The sequence below is a fragment of the Lissotriton helveticus genome, chromosome 7 (assembly GCF_964261635.1).
Source record: "Lissotriton helveticus chromosome 7, aLisHel1.1, whole genome shotgun sequence".
NCBI lineage: Eukaryota > Metazoa > Chordata > Amphibia > Caudata > Salamandridae > Lissotriton > Lissotriton helveticus.
In genome coordinates this window covers 1,574,862,700-1,574,879,891 of record NC_136068.1, presented here as the reverse complement: position 1 = coordinate 1,574,879,891, position 17,192 = coordinate 1,574,862,700, and the positions used below count along the sequence as shown (strand labels likewise).

Here is a 17,192-nt window from a genome sequence, read left to right as displayed (position 1 = left end):
GCAAAAGAATGGCTTTCATTCTGCTTACAGTATCAATTCGTATAGAAGAGATGTTCAGTGAAGGCCATAAAGGCGACTCCTTGTCTGTCTTGGTTTTAGGAAACAATACTTGCATACAGCAAGTGACCCTGTCTGACACAGTTATTAGATATGGTATACCTGGCAACATGCCACAGCAGCTGTGATCATTCAACATGAGGTAACTTCCATTTGAAAGTTGTCCATAAATTGGATCTATCACCGCAGCTGGTGAACCTTGCAAGTGGCAGGATAAATTGTTAGAGGAACCATCACAGGCCCCGTGTAAGTTTATACCCTGACAAAGGAGAGAACCGCTTAGTGCGTTTTCACAGTTTTTACCCGTTAAGAAACACTTCACGTCCCCCACTCCAACATCTGGGTGTGTCCAGTAATTCCCAGGATGTCTTTATGTATTCTTTACCCAACCTTTCATATGTGCCTACTGGTATGTGTTTTAGGCAATACTGATTTTGTTTAATGTTTTTCTGCTACTGTAAATGGGAATCTTTCCAGTTTTTCAATGCTCAGCACCGTATAGTCTGCTCCTCTTTGTGCCAATTTGATCTGTTTATCAGTGAGAATTCTGAAAATAGTGACGTGGTATTGTTTAAACGCCAAGGCACATAGCCTGAACGAAGGTTTTGCAACATCTAGCCTAATAGCATGATAGAACGTAGTTGTGACTGACCGTGTTGGACACTATGCTGTCCAATGAATATATCCTGGACGACAGAGTCGTTAACCCATTGTCAACCACAGCAAGAGTTTTCTCCAAATTAATACGATCAATTTCTCGTATTCTTTCTGCAGTCTCTGCTTGCGTAATCATCCATGCTTCATTATAAGCAGTATAGATACCAGCATATATAAAACGTTTATGGCATGGTTTTCTTGGTCTTTGCAAGAATTCCCTAAGATCAGCACCATCTTTAAGTAAAGATAAGTGTTGCTTTACATCCTAAAGTGTAGATCGATGCAGCCAATCAAGGCAAATCTTCCCTACACTGTATGTTGTTACTATTCCAGGATGCTGTCTTTGAACATATCTTGGGTCTGGCCTATTGAATGTGAAACTCTGTGTCTTGTTCAGGAATCTATCTTGACAGTTGTTTGTGTCTGTGGGCCAGATCAACCATTTATTCCAATCTGGATCTGTTCTGTTGTGATGCAAAATAGTATGTACGTCGACCTGCCCCTCTGAAGTGTTATCACTATCAGGTGTAGGTGTAGGTATGGACGGATTGTTCAGGTCTTTAATCTTGGCTAACCCAAGACAAGACGTCTGTTGGACAGTGTCATTCAAAAACATAATTTGCTCAGGGATGATACATACTCTAAACAAAGTTTCTACACCCTGTACCTGCCAATCTTTTGAGCCCCAGACAGTTTTTGTTTCAATGCTGTCTTTCCAAAAGTCAAAACCTAGTTTAGACAGTAGGGCATAAAAGGCTGCAGAATAAATCTGTTTGGTATTCGTCAACATACTTTTCATTCCTGTTTTGTGTACATTTTTAAAGTAAAATGGTTCAGCATTGGATGCATTGAACCCTGAAAACTATGGAAATTTCATTGCAAATGTTTTTGAGCTACCCTTTGGTGGCGTAGGACAATGTTCCCATTGGTTATACATTAATACATATCTAGGACTTGCAGATTTGTGCAAGAAATGATGACCATAATGATTATAACAATACATTTGTTCATAGTCTGATGACCCTTCTAAATATTCATGATTTGTAAATACTGCAGATATTTCTAGGTATTACATCTTATTATTAACAGTCTCGAAGTCCCAATCATCAGAAATGGTACTAGATGAAACAAAGTCACTTAATGAAATCTTGAATAAGTGTGGAATCTTCAACAGCTCCGACGGGCCAAAAATGTCATATTCTTTTTTGTCCCAAGCTATACCATCAGGCTGTGATGTTCACTGATGACAAGTTTCTTTGTTCACAATGGGATGATTTGTGTGGCTTGAGTAGTAAGTTGACGTTCTTACTTGCTGTGTCCATTTGACATATCTTCCATTAATCAGCATTCCCAGAGTTATTCCCAGAGTCAACCAAAGTAGAAGAAAAAATACACCCAACACAATCCAAAGTTTAATACATGGTGAAACCAGATATGTTTTTTCCAGGTGATAAAAAAAGTCAGTTGCCTGTTCTTTGAAAGTTCTTTTTGCTGGTGTTGTTTCAGGTTCGCTGGGATTTTCAGAAAAGTATCAAAGTTAATGAAATAGCCAGAGTCAGTTCTGTCAATTGTTGGGATTGCATCAGGATTTGTTGAAATCGCTGGAACCACAAGATCACTTGTTACTTTTGTGTAGACAGATGCTACTTCGTTTTAGACAGGTGTTTCTTGACGAACTGTAATTTGGGTCTCAAGAGGTACAAGTTCCATAGCTTAGTCCTTCTTTTCACACTGCAGATTCCTCAAAGGTGAAGAGTCTCTCAGTTTGAACCTCTTGGATAGTAGCTAGAGGAGTGTGTCTGCTACTTGGTTGGTGTCCACTTGGCCTACTGCTTATTATCGGCCACATAGTGTGGTTTAATCAGGTCGATGGATTCAAACCTGTTCTCCTTTTTACCAGCAAGGTGCGGCAGTAATTCTGTTCTTGATCCGTGGATTGCTAGGACAGGTACTAGTTGTCTGTAAGAAGGCCCACATTCCTTCTTGTTCGCAATCTTTTCTCTGACCAGATCACCAAGCTTTGGGATCCAGACAGGCCTTGCTGGGACGGTTGGTTTTTCTCCAGTGGTGGTTGGCTTCAGGATCACGTTGCTTTGTTTTGTTCTTATTTCTTTCAAGTCCTGTAAAACAGCCAAACGATCTTTGATATCAAAATCTTTTCGGTCCACCACTGATGTCTGACAATCAAGGTCCGCGACCAGCATTCTTGTCCCAAAAAGGACCTCATATGGAGTGATACCCCCTAGAGAACTTCTTGGCAAGTTGGTAAGACTACGTTGGACACTTATTAGATGTTTGATCCACCCGTCACCTGAACCTAATACCCTAGATTGCTTTATGTCCCGTTTTTTTCTCTCCACAACCGAACTTCCCTCAGGATGGAATGAATCGGGAAATTCATTCGGAATCTAAAATCGAACACAACAAAGGGACCTTGATGGCCTGACGTTCAGTTGTAGAAGGAAGTAACTTTATATTTCACCCAACCCATTTGAGAAGTCCTTGAGATCCAGGGCGAGAATGAACTCCACAGACCGTGTTTAAAGCAAGGTAAGGATGGCACCGTCTCCGCACCCTGCCTTGCAAACTGGAAACGATGGAGCAGGTCTATTTTCCAGGAGGGTGTATATATAATGGAGGAGAGGGCTGCCCACTTCATGAGGCCGCTTAGCAAAGGGAATGAGTGAAAGCACAGTTACAAGACCAATCTACCACAAACCCTTTTTCATGATAGAGATGCCCACCTGAGAGATCCACTGATCTTGATTTCAAATCAAGCACTGAGAAAGTCAAAAATCTGGCAAACAGGTCTATTGGCTTTGCTAAGGCTTGTTTCATCTTGCTACACTTTGGAACTCTAGAACTAGACATTTTCCAAGCCACAGGCTACTGCCACCCCCACTGCGCCCGCCCCTTGTTATGTACCCTGGGAATCAGCACGGGGTTTCCTGTGTGTGCGCGAGCTGTGGGCAGAAGGTACAGACAAGACAGAACCACCAAAAAACGCAATGCACTTCGTGTCCCTGGGGTGCAGCGCGCGCTTACTTCATTACCTGCCCTCGTGAGGAGGGTTATTTTTAGCCTGGCACGAGACTGCTCAGCCGTGAGATCAAAAAGCCACCGAACGCATGTATCGATTGCATAGCTGCCAAGGTTTCAGATTGCCATGTGTGACATTTCCATAATTTCAATGTTATTAAGAGTGACATTTGATGGAGTATGAGTGGCACTTTCACATGAGCAAAATGAAGCAATGAAGACGAGGGAAACATATACATATTACAAATTACAACCATTTATGCAATAAGACACTATACTAGCTCCTTAGTGCTGCCCTCTTTTGCAGGTGGTGAAATGTCTAGTAGGCATTACTGCACTGTGTGAGGTGGACATCAGTGAAGTTTGAATGGGAGCATTTGAAAGCTGTGAAAGGCCTAGCGCTAGGAAGCGCTAATGTGCACAACTCCAACTGAGCGACAAATAGGAGGAAAGGCGTGGATTGAGAGACACTGAGACACAGACACAGTAACAGACGCATATTTACAGACAATGGGATTTAGAGAGAGAGATATGGGGGCATAAAGACATGGGCAGACTGTCACTACAACTTAAGGGAGACACAGGGTAGAAAGGTACCTGGAACTCACACCAAAAGGTAGGGACATGTTAATGGGGCATAAAGGTATGGGTGAATTGGCACTGACAATTACAAACAATGCAGAAAGATATAAACTGAAACTTAGAAAAAGTGAAAGAGACTGAAAACGGGGTAAAAGGCTTAAAAAATGAATGTCGCCTTGAGGGTGTAGTGAAGAATGATGAATGATGACAAAATCAACTGCATGACTATTGATTACTCAAGCCCAGTAACACGAGCCATTCTTTAATCATCACATGAGGCAGCACTCCCTAGGCTAATGTTTACCCAAAGTCACCAGTCAATTATGCTAAAAAAAAAGCCACAAATAATTGATTGTTTACTAGCGACACATGTTGACAACAAAACACTTCATGAAGTCAGAGAATAGTAAGTCTTAAAGAATCAGATTTATTGCTTACCTGACTTGAAAGAGGAGTTCCAACTGCTGATAACACTGCAGCTGCCGGAAATGGTTTATGGAGGGCAGTGGGCCGTGTAATCGGCAGCCCCTCTCTTACTTACACTCCCTCTGCCGTGTCTCCACCTCTCCTAGGGCCCGACTCTGTCCATGAGATTAGTACCTTCATGGTAGTTAATGTATCTTGAAAGGGACTGTTTGCCACAAACTACAATTACTTAATGTAATATCTGATGAGTTTCGACGTGAATGGCACGATTTTCCCTGTTTCAATTGCCATGCATCCGATGAACAGAAATAGGTATTACATGCAGAAATAGGCATAACATGGACTGATATAGCCATCACACAGGGAGAAATAGGCCTCACACAGGCAGAACTGGCCACTGGAGTACTTTTGAATATCCCCGCATTGGGTTGCTACGTATGGAAGGGCCTCTTCGGGCCTGAATAGAACGCCATGATCAGGTCCTAAAAGTGCTTATTTGATATGTTTGAAACCTGACCCATTTATTCAAACAAAAGGAAACATTTTCCACAATAATCACAGCACATATCACATCAGACATAGCCACTCAAGAAGAAAGACACCTCCTTGACTTCCTCCTTACATCTGCAACAAAGATGGTGCTAACCAACTGGAAGGACACCTCCAAGGCCACATTCAAAGGGTGGCTGAACTGGGTGATCTTCCTCAGAGTAGCAGACAACACCACTCTCAGACACACACTCTGGAGACACCCCAACAGAGAGATGTGGTTGAAAGTGGACAAATTCATAGACTCCTACAAACCACCATAGACAAGGTACAACTCGGTTCTAGCTCTACCTACACCCAAGACTGGTCCAGAGGTTCTGTCACAAAACAAACACCACCACTTTATGTTTTATGTTCTAACTAGAAACCTGCCAAACGCAACAGATTATGTGTTACATGTTACTTGTTAGCCAGTCGACTTGGACGAACAAAGACAGTCAGTCAAGGTCATCGCTATTGCCCTACATGATCCTCCAAAGAACTCTATTTGTATGTTCTTTGTTTATATGTATGTAATCTGTAAATACCAATAAAAATAAAAAAATAAAAAAATCTCTGAGGAAACACACACATTAGAGGGATGAATAATATCACACGCCATCATCACGTGCCAAACATGGATAAATCTCACTAGCATGAGGACAAAAGCAAGAACTAGGCAGCAACGAGCACCACATCATGCATACATGTGTCGGACATAGACTGTCCATGAGGCCTAGTCGGCAGTACCTAACTTGTCATGGTACTGGGCTGCACTGTCAACGCGCCTCCCCGCCGGCTTGCAACATGCCTCCACTGGTCCCCCGCCGGCACTTCCTGAGTGAATCCAACCTCACTTTCTTCCAGGACCAGCCGCGGGGGGATGTGACCTCACATCCTGATGTGAGGTCACATCCCCCCTGCGGTGTCACAACCACTAGTACGCTGCAAGGCAACTATTGCTGAGAGGTATTAGGCACACAGGTCTAGTGCCTCAGCGGGAGGTGGGTGACGGGTGACGTCAGGTCTGGGCTGTAAGTGACTTAGTGACAGTCGCTCGCGGGAGTTTCATACAGCCAGCAGGTCTATTAAGAAACATTGTAGCAGGCAGCAGTTAGTGCACGAGTCAAGATCTTTAACTGTTTACTGTCTGTTTAATCCAGATTGTGGTGCAAAAAAAGAGCAAAATATTATGGAAGACAATGTGCGCCTTCCAGCCGGTGGGCGGTACAAAAGGGGGTGGTGATGGACGGAGCATCTGAATCAATCAAACACTCACACCCGTTCAAAAGATCTGAGTTTAATCCATCACCGTTCGTTAGCCCACTCTGCCACCCCAGTTCAGACATGGCTATATGCAAATCAGTCTGACCCTGTGCCTCATGGGAACAGTCCAGCCCGAACTGCCAAGCCATGTCTTCCCTGGACCGGAAACAAGCTTCCGAGGACCGGTTTCTGGCATTCTAGCCGTCTTCAGCCCGGCTTGTTTGAATCCAGTGGCAAAGTGAGCAAGGGACTCACGTCTGAGCATACCCTGCCACACTTATGGCGGCCAAAAGCGGTACAAAAGGGGGTGGTGATGGACGGAGCATCTGAATCAATCAAACACTCACACCCAGTCAAAAGATCTGAGTTTAATCCATCACCGTTCTTTAGCCCACTCTGCCACCCCAGTTCAGACATGGCTATATGCAAATCAGTCTGACCCTGTGCCTCATGGGAACAGTCCAGCCCGAACTGCCAAGCCATGTCTTCCCTGGACCGGAAACAAGCTTCTGAGTTTCCGGTTCTGACATTCCAGCCGTCTTCAGCCCGGCTTGCTTGTATCCAGTGGCAAAGTGGGACCGCACGCACTGGTGGAGAAAGAGGCCTAGGCCGGGGAACAATCAATCGCACGTCTATTTTTATCGCCGGTCCGGCCCTTGGTAATGAACATTTTGAAAGCCATCATGGTGTGTGAGCGAGCAAAGGAGAGGCATGGTCTGCTCCCATCCGTGAGCACACGCACCCCTGGGGATGTGCTGTTACCGCTCTGCAACAGCCAGGCCTGTGGCAGCTTCGTGAGGAGGAACGTGGGGATTGACAGGGGCGGAGCACTGAAAAGCCATTTTCAGGAACAGCAAACACGAGCTGGTTGAGGCAAATATGTCAAGCTGAACGTGAAAAACCACAATTTATGCGCAAACGGCGCCAGCCCCAGGATCACTCCGTCGGCTTCCACCGCATCAAATTAAAAGTCGTCCACACCAAAACAAAGTCTATAGGGAAAATCAGCCACAGCTGAGCTATTTCACACGCGATCATCCCTAATAAAAACAATCAAACAGCTTAAAGATTTTGTCATACCACTGGAAGGCCGAGCACCAAAACTCTGAAATGCGGCCCTCTCAATCCACCAAAGATCGAACCCAAACCAATTCCAGAAACTAAATGAAGGCAAAGATGCCTTCCACTCACTGCAACCAGCGCGGCCGTGAAAGTTAGCCGAGAGCACGTTTGGCAGGAGAGGAGGAGGCAGCAGGGGGAGGGGAGAGATCAGGGAGCCTGCGCCTGTTTCCTTTCCGGGAGCGAGCAGGAACCATATGTTAATTATAAACACATGATTTCAAAGCTCGCAACCGCAAGGGAACTGCCAAACGTGCACGCTTTGCATTCAAAGCAATGCAATGCTTGCACGTTTTTGCCTGAAAAACGCAAACGATTGCTAAAGGTCTTTTTCCTATGCAGCGCGAGAGCTAAAAGCTAATGTCACCACCATCAGTAATGCTGTAAATGAACTTAGAAAGTAACTTCCAGAGTAGTCAAGTCGTTCCATGGCTCCCTTCATACAGCACCAACTGGTGCTTCTATCACAAGAAAAATATTTCGGACGCAGAAGTAGTATTTGAAATGGAACCGAAGAGAACCTTCTGCAAGAAACAAGAGCGGCATCGCTCAGCCAAGAAATGCATGACAGAAAAGCTTGACACCTTTGCTTGAAGTATACCTTGACTACCCAAGCTTACTACCCTTGTCGAATCAGGTGTGTAGAGGGGCCAACTTGGTAATTCAATTCAAGTGCTTGACTATCTAACACCCTGACACAGATCTCACATATCCTGCACAGGAGCCAAGGACTGCGCCGGCACCAGGAGCAAGGATTTCACCTTCAGGCATCCTTGCTCTACAGGCGAGAAATAGGTAACGGTCCTAATTGACATGACACTGATTATATCTGTCATGCTGTCTCTTTTTTTATTAGCGCTGTTATAAAAGTAAGGAATACTATTACCTTGCATGATAAATTGATGTACGAATACAATTACCTATGCATCACATTTTTGGATTGTTTTCCTTGTCTGATATTATGGTTCTTTATATTATTCTTACTTTTTTCATGTTTTTATGTGTTTTTAAACCACGGTTTTATGACATAATACAATTGACGATAGATGTATTTAATTATATATGCTTTTATGATTATATATAATCGAATAAAGCTGATTTGGACTTTGACATCACAGTGTATTTTAGAACAGTTGGAACAGCCTCCTACCTTGCACCTTAAAGGCAGAGTATCAGATCCCCACTAATAAAGATGATGCATATCTTTCACCTTTACCTGCTTTATTTTATCTTTTGAAAATAGGAAATGAGAGAGGCTTTTCAGAACAGTTGTTGATTTTCTTATTCTCAATTCCAATTGAAATTAGTACAAAAAAGAAAAGATTGTATTTTTAAATAATTTTTGAAAGAGAATGAGTGTTCCAGGATCATGCATATAACCCGAGCTATTTTATGATTGTAAATATTAATGACACATGGTGCACAATCATATTTAGAATGATTTTAGGAATTAATATACCTTAAGGAAAGACAGGTAATCATTTTTAATTCAAGTTTTGTTTGCGAGCTGTGTGAGCCTGGTACCGGGAATTGAACATACGAATGATGGAGCCTAGGTGGTTGGGAACAGAGGAAACCATAGAAGAATGATCTGGGGTGGAATGGTGCACTAGGGCAGTGGTTTTCAAACTTTTGACTCACCCAATTAATAATTACTGGAACCCGGAACTGCCCCCCTCCCCCCTCCGCCCCCGAATCATTATTGTGATCCGGGGACCCCCACTGAGTCATGATTGCTAGCCACGGACCTCAGCATAAGCATTGCCAATGATTTGAACTGCAAAACAATACACAGAAAAAAACATTAAACAAATACACACATGATGACACATTTTATTTGATTCGCAAACACTTCTAAATAAATAAAAAAATATATATACTTTAACATGACGGTTAGAGCTTTTCTGAATTCAATTGAGTCAACTCATCATCCATACTATATTCTGTTTGATGCAGTTGCACTGCTCTCACAAATCGCTCTGAGGATACTAATTCATTTTTTAGTTTTCAATTTAAAATTCCTTCACGTTTACAGTACATTTTTAAATTTTACCTTTAGCTTCTTTATTTATATACACTTTATTAGTCTGCTAATATTATTTAATTTTCTTAGTAGTGCGGATCCCTGAGGAGGCTTCGCTGACCCCCAAGGGTCCCAGGACTACAGGTTGGGAAGAAAACAAGTAACTTACCTGTAACCTTAGTTCCCCAGTATTGGTAACTTTCATAGATTCCCATGCTTTTGTATCATTACCCGTTGTCGGAATGGCAGTCTCGGTAACAAAAATAACATAGCAGTAGGCACAAAAGAGAAAGAAAAAGGCCTAGGCCTCATTCCCTTTTGTAGCCCATCACTCTCTTTGTGTAAAAGAGACCAAACTTAGGCATCAGCCAATCAGAAGAGCCTCACCCCTTAGAACCCTCCTGAAGGAACCTCAGAGCCTCAGATTTTCGTAGCCGTTGTGTGTAGCCACCATTTCTGCTGAAGGCTGAGCTTTCCTCGGGGAGGTGGGCGGGCGCATGGGAATCTATGAAAGTTACCAATACTGGGGAACTAAAGTTACAGGTAAATAACTTGTTTTCTTGCCCCATTATTGGAACTTTGATATATTCCCATGCTTTTGTATCAGAGTAGCAAGCAGTTAGCAATAAAAAAACACATTTTGTGTCATAGTGTACATTGGAAAGCCAACATGACATAAAGATACAAAATGTGCAAAATTACGGAAGGTGGGATAGAAAAAGAAAGCTCACCAATTAGTGGAAGAGGTTCCTCAGGACTGCCTGGCCCACTGCCGTATCTTCTTGTTGCAAGGAGTCCAAGCAGTAATACTTAGTAAAGGTGTGGTCGCTGCTCCAGGTAGCAGCTCTGCAAATGTCCTTTATCTGTACTCCCGCGAAGAGGGCTGTTGAAGACGCCACTGATCTTGTGGAATGTGCCCGAACCCTGCCAGCCAGTGGTTTACCTGCTGCAGAATGGCAATGTAGGATGGCACTGGTAATACATCTTGCAATTCCCTGCTTTGACAGATAGAGACCCTTTCTCGGACCACCAAAAGCTACAAACAATTGTGAGGATTTCCGAAATCCCTTGTTGCGATCCAAATAGAATTTCAAACATCGCTGCACATTCAGAGAATGTAGCGATCTCTCCACTGGTGTAGCCGGGTGAGGAAAGAAAGCCTTAAGAATAACCGGCTTGTTCAAGTGGAAGTCTGAGGGTACTTTAGGTATGAACTTTGGGTTGGTTCTCAAGATAACTGTGTTTCTTTTGAATTGTAGAAAAGGCTCTTGGATTGTGAGAGCCTGTAATTCCCCAACACTCCTTGCCGATGTGAGGAAAGGAGAGCCAATTTCCATGACAGGAACTTCATGTCTGAACGATGAATTGGCTCAAACTGACTTTTCATGAGTTGAGTAAGGACGAGATTCAGGTGCCAAGTAGGAGGCGGAGGTCTCACTGGTGGATAGACCCTAAACAATCCTTTTAGAAACTGCTTAATAATTCTGGAAAACTACAAAGAAGGTCCGGACTCCGACCGTCTGTATCTTGAAATTGCTGCCAAGTGTACCCTTATAGAAGAATGGGCAAGCCCAGACTTAGCCAAGGACAAGAGATAAGGCAGAAGTTGATGAGGTTTTGAAGACAAAGGGTCAATCTTCTCTCTCCTGCACCAAATGCAAAATCTCTTCCATTTGAGGCGGTACGTCTTGTTTGTGGAAGGGGCTCTCGCTTGGGAGAGGACTTCTTTAATTCCGGTCGAGATGGGGAGATTCATAAATTCTCGCTGCTCAGGAGCCATGCTGTCAGGTGTAATGACTGTGGATCCGGATGCCAAACCTGTCCTTCTGACATTGTGAGTAGGTCTGGAACCAGCCTCAAGGGAAGAGGCGGAGCTAGCGACAACAGTTGGAGGTCTGTGTACCAGAACTGTCTCGGCCAAGCAGGGGCTATCAGGATCATCCTGCAAGGTTCCACCTTGAACTTCCTGATCCGTCTCGGGATCAGTGGGATGGAGGAAAGGCGTAGACAAATGTTCTTGACCAGGCTATCGAAAGCGCATTCCCCAATAATCCGCGGTGGTGAAGCCTGCTTGCATAAGACCGGCATTTTTTGTTGGACGGCGTGGCAAAGAGATCTATTGCCGGTGTGCCCCACTGGCGGAATACCTCTTCTAGAACTTGTTGGTTTAGCTCCCACTCGTGACTGACTGATGATAACCTGCTCAGTCTGTCGGCATTCTCGTTCAAAACCCCTGGCAAGTGTTCTGCCTGAAGTGACATTCCGTGAAGGATAGCCCATTCACAGATTTCCTGAGCTTCCTGTGACAACGGGAGAGATCTGGTTCCTCCCTCCTTGTTCACATAATGCATGGCCGTGGTGTTGTCCGTCCTGATGAGAACTTGTGAACCTTCTATATGTGGGAGAAAAGCTTGAAGAGCCAGTTTTATCGCTCTGACCTCCAGTAGATTGATGTGGAGCCGTCGATCCTGAGGAGACCAATGGCCGCTGACATTCAGGTCCTGCATCACTGCTCCCCAACCATTCAACGATGCATCTGTTGTCATTACTTGAGGAGACGGTCGTTTACGAAGGATAGCCCTTGGGACAAGTTGATTTGGTCTGTCCACCACAGGGCCTCTCTCTGCATTGTCGGGGTGACAGACACCTTGTCGTCGAATGATCCGTGCACCTGTTTCCATTGGATGTCCAATTGTTCCTGAAGAGGCCGCATTCGCAGCCTGCAGTGAGGAATCAGGGGTATGCATGATGAAATTACCCCTAGCAGAGACTTGTAGCGGCGTACTGAAAGACACCTTCTTTTTTGTAGGTCCAGAGCCATGGTTTGAAGTTTTCTCCGCCTTTCTAGGGTTGGAAAAGCTTTTGAAAGTTTTGAATCCAGGATGGCTCCCAGGAATCGTGCCTTCCTGGATGGAACCAGAGATGATTTGTCCTTGTTTAACGTGAGTCCCAGATTGCGAAATAGGTTTGTACAAGCCTGAACAGCGTCCTGCGCTGCTTCCCTGGACGGAGCCTTCAGCAACCAGTCGTCCAGGTAAGGGAAGACTTGAAAATGATATCTTCGTAGGAATGCCGCTACCGGCGCCAGCACCTTCGTGAAAATCCTCGGGGCTGAGCGAAGACCAAAGGGTAAAACCCTGAATTGAAAGTGGATCTTGGCTACTGTAAACCATAGAAACCTTCTGTGTGCTGGGTGAATCGGTACATGAAAGTATGCATTCTCGAGATCGAGAGTGGCCATGAAATCCCCCGGATTGACCAACCTCAGGATGTCTTGAAGGGAAACCATCCGGAATGATAGGGAGATGAGATAGGTGTTGAGCTCCCTGAGATCTAGAATGGGGCGCCATTTCGCTAACGTCTTCCTGACCAGGAAGAACCTGGAATAGAATCCCTGTCCTTTTTGGTCAGAGGGAACCGGCTCTATTGCTCCCTTGAGGAGCATTTGATGAACTTCGAGCCTCAGAAGACGTAGATGTTTAGATGGAACAGCTGCAGGGGGCTTTGTTGGTGGGATTTGGGTGAATTCCAAGGTATGGCCCTTTCGAATGATGTTGAGCACCCAACGGTCCGATGTTATCTTGGACCAATTCTGAAGGTATTTTGATACCGTGCCTCCAACTGATGACTTCTTGGAGGAGGGTCCAGTAGGAAGAGCCAGGAGGCCGCAATTGGTGCTTGGACGCACCGCGTCCCTGGCGAGCCTGTTTTCCTCTGTTGTTAGGCCTTGAGTAATTGGAGGATTGGCCCTGCCTTTGTTGGTAAGGCTGGCGGTACTGCTGTGAACTTGAACCATAGGAAGAGTATCTCTGCTGTTGGTAAGATCCTCTGGATCCTTTAAAAGGTGTTTTACGGTACTGGAGCGTACCCAAGGATCTTGCGGTCTCAGTGTCTTTCTTGATGTCTTGGAGAGTGTCATCAATCAGTTTCCCGAACAGTGCCTCTCCATCAAATGGAAGATCCAGGACTTTATTTTGGATCTCGGGTTGAAACCAGGTTGCCTTCAGCCACCCCTGGCGACGAAGGACCGCAGCTCCCGCCAAAGAACGAAATGCCGTCGTGGCAATGTCCATGGCACAGTCAATGACCTCCATCGATGTCACCTTCCCCTCTTGCAAGACCATCTTTGCTTCTGCTTTCGCTTCTGGAGTTAGCTGGTCCAGGAACGGTGCGACATCACACCAAAGCTGACGGTCATATCTGCCCAATATTGCAAGGGCATTAGCTGCCCGCACCAGAAGACTCGCCATGGACAAGAATCTCTTCCCGGCATTGTCCAATCTCCTTCCCTCTTTGTCCGGAGGAGTTGTTAAAGGAGCAGAGGGTTTGCGGGATTTTCTCTGCGCCGCCTGGGAAATTACTGAGTCCGGTTTCGGGTGGCCTGTCAAGGCAGCTGGACCATCATCAGGCGCCTTGTACTTCTTATCTAGACGCGGTATCACTGGGACCACCGTCGCTGGATTTTTCATAGCTTTAAGGCCCGCATCCCAGAGATGTTGCACTATTGGAATGGATCTTGTCGTTCTTCTGTAAGGTTCCTTGAAATCGTACAAGAAACACTCGGAGGACACCGCAGGCATTGTCAGTTTGAATCTTCCAGTCGCTCTTTCCATCAGCTGATGAAAGCCTCCGATATCTGCAGGTGGAGAATCCACCGGATCCGGACATGGAGATGGAGGGTCCGGAATGACGTAATCATCCCACTCAGAGGCCTGATCATCTCTACCCTCCGAATCATGATCCTCATCTGAGGAATCATCATGAGTGTCAGCAGGTCTGGAAGGATCCCGTGGAGTTGATGTCAGTGGCTGAAGAGACACCTGAGGAGGTGATACAGGAACAGCCGTTGAGGCCGGTGCCATGACAGGCATGTCGTGCGCCACAGGAGCTGGAGCAGGCCGTGCAGCCTTAGACTTATAATCTTGCAGCATTTTATGCAGGTCCTGTAGGAAAGATGATGGTACAGTAACCATCTCCTGACCAGAGTATTGCTGTGGTTGGGCAGCATGACGTTAGTAGCCCTCCTCTTGGTCATATCCTCCGTCCGAGTCAGTTTCCTGGCATTTAACCAGCAGTTGAGAGGGGCTGTTGGCATAGCCATATGAGTCATGATCCTCCTCTTCGGACTCATCGTCATCGAACAGTAGAGCTGGAGGAAAGGGGGTTACCCTCCTGGGAGATGTCATGTCCGAGGTAATCCTGGTCATGGAAATTGTGATCCTCTTTTCCGATGACAAAATTGAGAATGCAGCCGTTGTCGGCTTCGTCGACAGAGTATGTGTCGTCGACACAGAAACACTCGACGACGAAATGGGTGTAGTCGATGCCGTCAACGATGAGACTGTCGACATCCCAGCCATCGTCGTCGTCAATGTTGTTGTCGTCGAGGCTCTCGTCGACGCCACTGTCGTCGTCGCCATCGTCGTCGACCTCGTTGTCGACACTGCCGTCGTCGACGCCGCCGCCGTCGACACCCTCGTCGACGATGCTGCCGTCATCGACGCCCTCGTTCTGCGAGTCCCTCGTCGACGCTGTTGTATCTGTCGTCGACGATCCTGTCGGCGACTGTCCCGTCGACGAGCTCGTCAACGGAATCAGTTTCAGCTTCTGTTTCAATTTTTTCGTCGACGGAGCCTCCGTCGACGACGCCTTCTTCGTCGACGACTTGGAACTTCTGTCAGAAGAATGGGAAGAGGGCTTCTTGAAGGCTGGATCAGTCTTCAACCCTTCAGAAGGCGTAGGTGGTCCTACCCTGTCCTTTTTACCTTGGTGATGAGATTTGCCTGGACCCTGGCTCTCAGACTCACTGGGGGTCTTTTTTGAGGCCTTAGAAGGACGCTCCACAGAAGGAGAAGGGGAACCTCTACCCCTTTTTACTGACCTTCTGAGGAAGATGCCGATGCCGAATCCTCACTGTCACTGGAGACAGTATCCTTCCTAGATTTCAACTTCTGGAGCCATGTCAGAAGCCTAACCTCACGGTCCCGGAGGGTCTTAGTTGAAAAGGTGCGGCAGATCTTACAGTCCGCAGCCTTGTGGTGAGGATAGAGGCAGTAGATGCAATCCTTATGCTTATCCTCCATGAAAAGCCTTTTCTTACCACAGGTGGAACATGGCTTGAAAAGGGCTTTCTTCTTGTCAGACATCCTGGAAGGATCAGCAGACAAACTGAAGAAAAATGTTGAAGAATAAACTCCTGAAGAGTAGATTGAGCAGAGCTCAAAGGAGACTCCCTAAGCACAACGTGCGGTAGAAAATCTGAGGCTCTGAGGTTCCTTCAGGAGGGTTCTAAGGGGTGAGGCTCTTCTGATTGGCTGATGCCTAAGTTTGGTCTCATTTACACAAAGAGAGTGATGGGCTACAAAACGGAATGAGGCCTAGGCCTTTTTCTTTCTCTTTTGTGCCTACTGCTATGTTAGTTTTGTTACCGAGACTCCCATTCCGACGACGGGAAATGATACAAAAGCATGGGAATCTTTGAAAGTTCCAATACTGGGGCAACCACTGCACTAGGGTGTTCATACAACCGGTGGAGGTCGGTCATGCAACTTCTGACTCCAGGCTTATATTGTACTACATATTAAACAAGAAAATGTGTTATAAAAAAAGGTGTGGTAGGAAAGTAATTCAAAGCGGAATTGCCAGAGACTCTCAGGACTACTTGGTACCTCTTTTTCAATTTTGACTCGTCTCCAGTCTCCACTTGGTTTCGCAGTTTCATTTGCTGTTTCATCTCTATTCTTATTTTCTGTTCTCTTCTGGCTTACTTCTTGCTTTATCCTAGAGGAAATTATGGCATCAGAGTAAGCGCATTGTTAAGTAAGTGTTAAAAGACAGCAACCAAAGATGCACTGAATGGAGAGTCACTTGGCCATTTACCAATTACGACTCCAACAAAAAAAATTCTGGGTACCAATCCCCGATGAGGGACTCTCATTGTGTCCATAGGAAGGTTTCTGAGTTTGAATAGAGTTAAATTTATGTATTTTATAATCAGGATACCAAACTTGCATTTTCGTGTAGGCAGCCACCCTGCAATCAATAGTAATATCAAAGTAAGGTACCTTTTATAAATTACTTTGTAAAATTCTTCCTCGTATAATACTGAAATCACTCAATGTACACAAGTAATTTATTCATTCAGTTAACCTAGTAATGAGGTTGGTTTAGTTCTAACAAAGCCAAAGGGAACACGAGCGCCGGAATAGTGGCGTAACGCAAGCCCCTGCAGTGTAGTGGCCCTGCCAACCTTTTGGGGGCTCCACAACCCTTCAGTGGTCACTCGTTCACCCCAAAGCCAATAAATGTCTGTGAGTTATGGGAGACGAAGGAGCCCCTCTACATTGTGCATGGGGGACCATCATTTTGTGTGACTACCCACTGCGCTGTAGATTAGATATCCTGTGAAGACTAAGTATGAATGACAGAAGCATTCCAGGCAAGCTAGTATTATTACTGCAAAAGCAACATGCTGATGCATAGTTAAGAGTGTCAT

At 45.4% G+C, this 17,192-nt stretch overlaps 1 protein-coding gene across 11 annotated transcripts in view; it reads right to left on the bottom strand.

The window, feature by feature from the left end:
• Positions 1-17,192, bottom strand: part of KASH5 (KASH domain containing 5) — a 3,089,192-nt gene that overhangs the window by 253,168 nt on the left and 2,818,832 nt on the right. For 8 of the 11 annotated variants that reach the window (XM_078655089.1, XM_078655092.1, XM_078655090.1 and 5 more), the window contains one exon: positions 16,366-16,477. The exons of the other annotated variants lie outside the window; for them this stretch is intronic. In XM_078655089.1, coding sequence (XP_078511215.1) covers positions 16,366-16,477 — 112 coding nt within the window. The remainder of the gene's footprint in view (positions 1-16,365; positions 16,478-17,192) is intronic. 11 annotated transcript variants of the gene reach the window in all.